At 34.5% G+C, this 7,631-nt stretch overlaps 1 protein-coding gene across 1 annotated transcript; it reads right to left on the bottom strand.

Annotated features, from left to right (window-relative positions):
• Positions 1 to 1,035: 1,035 nt before the first annotated feature.
• On the bottom strand, positions 1,036 to 4,436 carry LOC104087816 (ras-related protein RABD2a-like). The gene is made up of 8 exons (XM_009592378.4): positions 4,236 to 4,436; positions 3,217 to 3,289; positions 2,549 to 2,596; positions 2,427 to 2,474; positions 2,021 to 2,092; positions 1,759 to 1,914; positions 1,569 to 1,672; positions 1,036 to 1,387 (listed from the first exon to the last, which is right to left on the bottom strand). The coding sequence occupies exons 1-8, from the start codon at positions 4,247 to 4,249 to the stop codon at positions 1,291 to 1,293; spliced, it is 612 nt and encodes a 203-aa protein (XP_009590673.1). The 5' UTR covers positions 4,250 to 4,436; the 3' UTR covers positions 1,036 to 1,290.
• Positions 4,437 to 7,631: the final 3,195 nt, after the last annotated feature.

The following is a 7,631-nucleotide window of genomic DNA, read 5'->3' as shown; positions in this document are numbered from 1 at the left end:
GTCATTATTTCGTCATGATTGTTCCTCCTTTATGAGTTTATGTCCACGCCTCTTCATGAATTCGGGAGACGGGCTCCGAATCGCCTAAATTTTTGTGGGCCCATCCGAAACGACCTAATGAAAAATAGTTATTACTTCACCATTACTGTCCCTCGTTTTGTTTTTGCGTTTTAGGGCAATAAAGGAGGAATTTAGGTCGATTTTTAATTTTTCATATGCTAATATCCATATTATCTTCATAAATTTGAGACGACCGGCTCGGATTCGCCTAAAATTTTGTGGGCTCACTAGAAAACGATCTAATGAATAATTGTCATGGCTTTGCAATAATCGTTCCTCATTTTTGATGTTTAGGGCCATACAATAGGAATTTAGGATGATTTCTTATTTTTCATGTGCTAATGTTCACGACATCTTCATGAATTCAAGTGACGAGGTCCGTATCATCTAAAATTTTGTGGGCCCATAAGAAACGACCTAATGAACAAGCCATTGCTTTGTCATGATTGTTCCTCCTTTTTTCCCACGTATTGTGGGTCTAAAGAGGAAGAGATAGGCCAAACAAGTATTGAGGAAAAGTGATTAGTCAGAACATGACACATCTCCAACTTATCGAAGACATGACTCTAAATAGGAGAATGCATAGGTCGATAATTAAGGTAGAAGGTTAGCAGATAATTAAGTCTTTGATACTGTATATGTTTTCCATATTATGTGTACTATACATGTTTTCCACATTATGTGTACTATTATTCTCATTCTCGTATTATTTTAGCCTTCAAATATTATTACTACCTGTTGGTTTCCTTGTGGCAGTATTATTATTATTATTATTGGTCTTTATTATTTTTAACATAACTTCTTCACTATTGTTTTTATTTTTCAAACCTGCCGAGAATTGCTTTTCTTGAGCCGAGGGGTCAACCGGAAATATCACTCAACATCCACAAGGTAGGGGTAAGGTCTAGATCTACATACACATTACCTTCCTGTGAAAATATATTGGGTATGTTGCTCTTGTATTATCACAGAGCATTTAATTTGAAGCACATGACTTCTGATATATATTTGCCGGAACTGAATTGCAAAAACTGCAATTTGACCAGGAAACCCAGTGAAGTGAAAATATCAAAAGGGGAGAAAGACTCCTACTTAAAATAGCAATTCTTTTGATTTGCACAGGCCAATACTAGTAGATACGAAGAATGGAACTGGCAGAGCATCAAAAACAAAGGCATCACAATCGGAAAGGTCGCTCCGGAAGCAAATCTAGCTAGCCGAATCCAACATCTAAGTAGAACAGCAGCCACTCTTCTGGTTAACAGGTTGTCCTCGTATCTGCACGGTGGGTGGCCTTGCATTGTTTGATGCCGGCTGGCTCGCCATCCTGTATTAAGTAAAAGGCATAAACCAAAAAGATATCTGACAAAATATATATACTTTTGAATATATGTTCAAAGTAAACAATAAGGAGATCGTGATATCAACTAAATTCAGCTTCACATAACGAAGAGACGCTATTCCAGACTCTTAACTGCATCAAAACCAGACTAACAAATTAAAAATACCTATTCTTTATTTCAGCTGCCATTGCCATGAACGCTTCCTCAACATTAGTGGCACTCTTCGCACTAGTCTCCATAAACGGGATGCCGATTTCATCAGCAAACGCCTTGTATGTGAATCAAGAACTATTCCGGTCAATTGAGAATCATTACATTAAAAAGACAAAAGAACGAACAGAAGAAAAATCACTACCTTTGCTGTATCATATGACACAGCTCGGTTGTCAGTTAGGTCACACTTATTTCCAACCAGAAGCTTGTTTACGTTTTCGCTTGCATAGCGATCAATTTCACTCAACCATTGCTTAACATTGTTGAAGCTGTCTTGATCAGTTATATCATAAGTTATCTGCCAGAATATGTTAAAAAAGTGGTTTGAGGAAAACAGAATTTACCAAGCGAAAAAATTGAAAATCAAATGATTGATTGCTTTAAAAGGGTTCAGGGAAACATACTATAATGCCATGTGCTCCACGGTAGTAACTACTTGTAATTGTCCTGAAACGTTCTTGTCCGGCAGTGTCCCACTGGCAAATGTAACACAGACAAGGGTGTCAAATTCACTTTGAAAATGCATAATGACAGGAACAAAAGCTAGCACATAAATTCAGATCATGTACACTTGTAAAAGAATATAGCTCAATCCTAGAACATCTGATCTCTGTATGACAGAATCTTAACTAAAATTGCAAGTAAAGTTCAATCAATTCATGGCAAACTGCACACTACACGGAATCCTAAAACAGAAGTATTAACAGTTGTGTTCAAATTTAAAAAATTTATTCTAAAATTCCAAAAGAAAATGCCTGGGACAAATAATGTCAAACCTCAAACCAAAACGAAAGAAGAGAAGAATCATACAATTTGAAGTTTAATAGTCTTCCCATCTTGCTCCACTGTGCGTATTTTCTGCAACATAAAATAGGAGCATCACTGACTGTAAGTATTTTGTGTGTGTAATTTCACTATGAATTTTGGCTTACAAAGTCAACACCAATTGTGCTGATGTAGCTGTCCAAATAAGAATCATCCTGCATCAGAAGATAAGGAATCAGTAAATCAACCTAGGAAACATCAAGATGTGGAAACATAACAAAGTTCCTTAAGACACGAAGCAAGAAAATATTAGAACATTTAAATTCAGTGCCATCATGCTAAACTTCATAAAACGTTAACATGTCTGCCAAAACTATCAAAACGAACTGATCTTACAATCTATATTTAACTATACAGCAGAGGCGAACCTTCATTACATGCAAGTTCTTACTCTCAATACTTATAGCTTAAGTAAATGCACTTGACAGGTCAGTCCTTGACATTAAATAAAAGCCAAAAAAAGAAATTGTCACTATAAAAAAGGATAGCCAAGAACAAGTATGCACTCGACCTAATTGAGCAATGAGCCAATGACCATCACCACTAATTACATCTGCCAGAATTGCATGATAAAACTGCTTAGATAGGATACAGAGTATATTAAGAGCAACATGGAGCTACTTCAGTCTGCTGCTATATACACTACCACACAAATCAATCTGCACACTTTCCTAGTTTTACTGCTTATATCAGCCATTAATGGAATAAGGTAAGTAACATTCAGCTCATAAGCAAGAGTAACTAAAAATACGACAAAATTAATTGCGATACTTACAGCAAATCTCAGGAGAAGACATGACTTTCCAACACCTGAATCTCCTATTAACAAAAGTTTGAACAAGTAGTCACTGCAGAAAGCATTAAATGCAACAGCATTAAGTTCCACTTGAGCTGAAAAGAACGATGAACTTGTAGACAGATAGAATGTAATTAAGGCAACTGTAAAAACAATAACCCAAATCTCCCTTGCAATAAAACTTCTGGCATTTTGAGGTCAAAGTGCAAACTAGTGATTAGCAAGAAATAAGTGAAACATTGATAAAATCCTGCAACCTTAGGAATCAAATAGAATGAAAGTTCTCAACGAGCACCTCGACTAAGTCCAAAGTGATCAAGCTAATTCTTAATTTCTTATTAGGGTTGTGTGCCGGAGGGGAGCCTTGGCACAAGGGTAAAAAGTTGCAGTGGCTGGTGTGACCATGAGGTCATGGGTTCAAGCCACCGAAACCTCTTGCAATATGCAAGTTAAGACTACGTATATAAGGCTGCGTACAAAAGACACAATTTGGTCCGACCCTTCCCTGAATCCCAAGCATAGCTAGAGCTTAGTGCACCGATTTCTATGTTGGGCCAATTGATTATGGTTGTGTCGGGTCAACTTGTATGTAGCTAGACCAATCCATTCCAACAAGCACGAGTGTCGAGCGCCGGGTAAACCAATAGACAGATAGAGCTTATATTCTACCCCTTTTCCAGAATGATTGGGATATTATGCAAAACTTAAAAATTAAAATGGTAACAACCAATCTCGTAAATCATCAAATTGAACAAATCAAAGTAAATGATCAATTTTACAACCTATAAACAATGTAAATTACTAAATTTCATGAATCTGAAGGGCAAAACATTAAATACAAAATTCAATTGAATAATTAAAAATTCAACAATAAAACGATCACAATCCAAGCAGAAATCAAGCCTTCAATCGCATTATACAAGAAAGATAAATTTTTAATAACAAAATAAACCCTAGAAATGTAATTCAAAGAGAAAAAAAAAGATAGAAGAATTTACTATTCGGGATTCATGATTTTGCAAAGGCTACGGATCCAAAGGGCAAAGGGAACCGAGATGTTTCTGTTCCCTACGTCCGGAAATCGCCGGAAAATGGGAGACGTAGAGCAAGGTGTTTGATAGGGTGTGTGACAGATTTCAAATGTATGGAAATGTTGGGTAATATATATGTGGACCGACAAAAAAGGATGAATGGTTTTGGTTTTGGGGAAACTAAACTGTCTTTTCTTAATTTATAATAATATAGCCAAGTTATATGGACCACACATCTTCCAATGTCCAAACTCATTAATATTGAACGTTATTTTTTCATTTTTAGTATAATAATATTTTATATTTAAAAATAATTTAATTTAGATTATTTTTTAACTTAATGAGATGTTTATAGGAGTAAAAATATTTACGGCTTGTTTTAAACTATAACTTTAAAAAAATTCAATCTTTATTAAATTTTGTATCAGTTAAATAGTCGCACATAAATTAAGATGGAGGGAGCAGTTGCTAAGGCTGCCGTATTTGTGAGAAAATAAAATAAGAAAACTTGATCGTTGGTGTTTAGTTGCAACTTGCAAAAGTTTTCTTTTTCTAGAGGGTAGTCCGGTGCATTAAGCTCCCGCTATATGTGGAGTCCGAAAAAGACCGGATCAAAAAGATTTATTGTATATGATCATACCCTGTATTTATGCAAAAGACTATTCCACGATCTAAACATTTAAATATCTTCCTTCTCTTGTAAAAAAAAGAGAGCTTCTTTTTCAATGTTATAAAACAGAAGGAGAACATCTGATGAGGTTTAAAAAAAACATTTGATGAGGTTCAACTCCAAACATTACAATTGAAATTGCGATATTTTAGCTAATGAACTAGTAGTGTAGGAACATATTTTCTTCTTTTACCGGCATTTTTGCCCGGAAAAGTGGCGTGGCTATCTTTATTTACTTAATAAAAAGGTTAATTTCACATACCTTCCTTCAGTTTTTCGTCTTATAACACTGATCTCCCTTGTGATTTACGATATTACGCTTATTTTTTCTATTTTTTTATTTCTGTCTAATACTAATTATTTTAATCTATTTATAAAATATAAAATTTTATATTTTAAATCATTAAATCAATTATATTTTTCAAGCTATGAGTCCATATTTATTTAATTTATAATGCACACCAAATATAATACGAACGTACCAACAAGTTGCATCGGTACCGGTGTGCACATAATTAGTGTCTTTTTTGCTCTGTATTCCAACAATTAGGGATGGTAATGGGGTGGGGCGGGTTTGAGCCTATGCAGGGTGATGCGGGTTTGGACATGTGCGGGGCGGGTTGATTTTTCTTAAAAGAAATTCTTGCGGGTTGCGGGGCGGGTGCGACATGAATCTTGTCTTCAAGCTTTTCAATTTGTTGCTTATACGATTTTTTTTTAAAATTTTTACTTGGATCATTATATTGTGTTGTCTTTAATTTCAAATTATTTTTTTTTCTTGTTTCAATCTAAATACCTTTGGTTATTATATAAAGCTCGAAATATTCGAAAATGACATTAAACATTAGAGGAACTTTACTACTCCTATATATAAACTACTTTGACCTTTCTAGAATATTTGAACCTCAAACTTTAAAAAATAAATATTTTCCTCTATTCTCCATATCGTGAGACTTGAGAGTGCTCTTCGTCAATTATAAAAATGCATCCCTGAAGCTTTTCATGTTATGAAGAAGATCTACATATACTGTTGTTGAAAAATCCATTTATGTTATTTAGTTTTGTATTTATTTAGTTACTAGTGTATTTGTCCGCGCGAAGCGCGGTTATAAAATAGTAAAAAATAATGAAAAGTAACGTTATAATCATTATAAACAAATGATGTTTACTAATCGGCCATGTTTACATGATTTTACCATATATTTCTTCTCTCTTTTCATGATTATCTTAAACGCTATACGATTGGCAGTAAAATCTTTTTATAATTTTTTTTAGATCTTATAAATCAAAGAAATTAACTGGAAAAATTGTGAATATTTCTGGTTTTGAAACAATTCGTTCAAAATCATTTAGATCAATAGATGTTACTTGAACGCAATTGTTTTTTAAAAAGAACAAATAAAAAAAGAGAAAAAATGATAAAGCAAAAATCTGGGAATGTAAATCTATGATATTGATTGCTTTCTTTCCTTTCTCTAAGGCCTTTTTTCTTAATATTTTATTTTTTACTATTAATTGCTCGTACATATATTTCGTAAAGTTGACAGTTTTTCAATTCTCTCAAATAAAAGTTAATCAAAAAAGTAGAAATAGAAGGATAGAAAAAAGAAAAAAAATTGAAGAAAAAAAGAATAAATTCAATATATCTCTCTTATACGAGTACGTATTCATCCGACCCTTCTTCCTTTTTAAAACTTTAAAACATGGAGTTTCTATTCCTTTCTTTCTTCTTTTTCTTCACCCTCACTTTGACACAATCTATTGTTGTAGACTCAAAATCAGATATTGCGCCAAACATGCATGCAGTAAACTTCTCCAATAACAAAAGCAGACTCTTCAAGTAGCATAAACCTCATAAGAATAGGACCCCCTTTTATGAAGACGCTTTATGGCTAATTGTTTATCCGAAAAATCGGATAACGTTAAATTTATGTATAGTTCTAAGGATACTTAATATTCTTTGACACAAAAATAACAATACAGGTATTTTGACTATGAAGATAGGAATGATGAACAGGAAAATTGAATAAGATGAAACAAAACAAACACAAAGAAATCTCAGTGTATATGAGAAAAAGATCTGTTTTTTGCAATCTATCATGTTGCTATAGCTTACAAGGATCCCCCCTTTTATAATAGAGGGTCATTGCTTTATCTATAATAAAATAATAAAATAATGCATATAGTGGAGGACCTATGATGATTTGTCTCTTCCTCTGTTCTCGTCAAGATTCTCTTCTTTGGTGCGGTTATAACGGCTCTTGTCTGTGAGCTCGATATTGGCTCGAGCTCGGTATTGGATCGAGTCCCCGGTCTTGGTTCGAGCTCGATTCTGCCTTGGGGTATCGATATTAGGGGTGAGTGTTGGTCGGTCTAGGCATTTTCGATAATCTACGCCTTGCCTCGTAGTTCGATTTGGATATGAGCTCGATAATGATACCGAGCTTGTCATTGATCGGTCTTATAGCTCGAAGCTCGACGTCCCTACTTCGAACTTCGACCGAACTTGTCATGCAGATACCCTTTGATCGAAACATCATCGTCTCGACCAGTCCGTATGACTGAGTCAATCGGTTTTGACCGTATACAGATAGTTCACTCGTTTCTCGGAAAAGGATGTGACGAGAAACGATATGATTTCCCAATAGCTCGATCAGATATATGCTGACGTTTATACCGATCCCGACCATGAC

Source organism: Nicotiana tomentosiformis, chromosome 5, assembly GCF_000390325.3.
Source record: "Nicotiana tomentosiformis chromosome 5, ASM39032v3, whole genome shotgun sequence".
NCBI lineage: Eukaryota > Viridiplantae > Streptophyta > Magnoliopsida > Solanales > Solanaceae > Nicotiana > Nicotiana tomentosiformis.
This window is presented reverse-complemented; position numbering and strand designations above follow the sequence as displayed.

Excerpts from the sequence above, each read along its gene's own strand:
- LOC104087816 (XM_009592378.4), bottom strand. Across the intron at positions 2,093-2,426 it reads AGACTATTAAACTTCAAATT|TGGGACACTGCCGGACAAGA; the intron begins GTATGATTCTTC and ends TACATTTGCCAG. Across the intron at positions 1,388-1,568 it reads GCAGCTGAAATAAAGAATAG|GATGGCGAGCCAGCCGGCAT; the intron begins GTATTTTTAATT and ends TACTTAATACAG.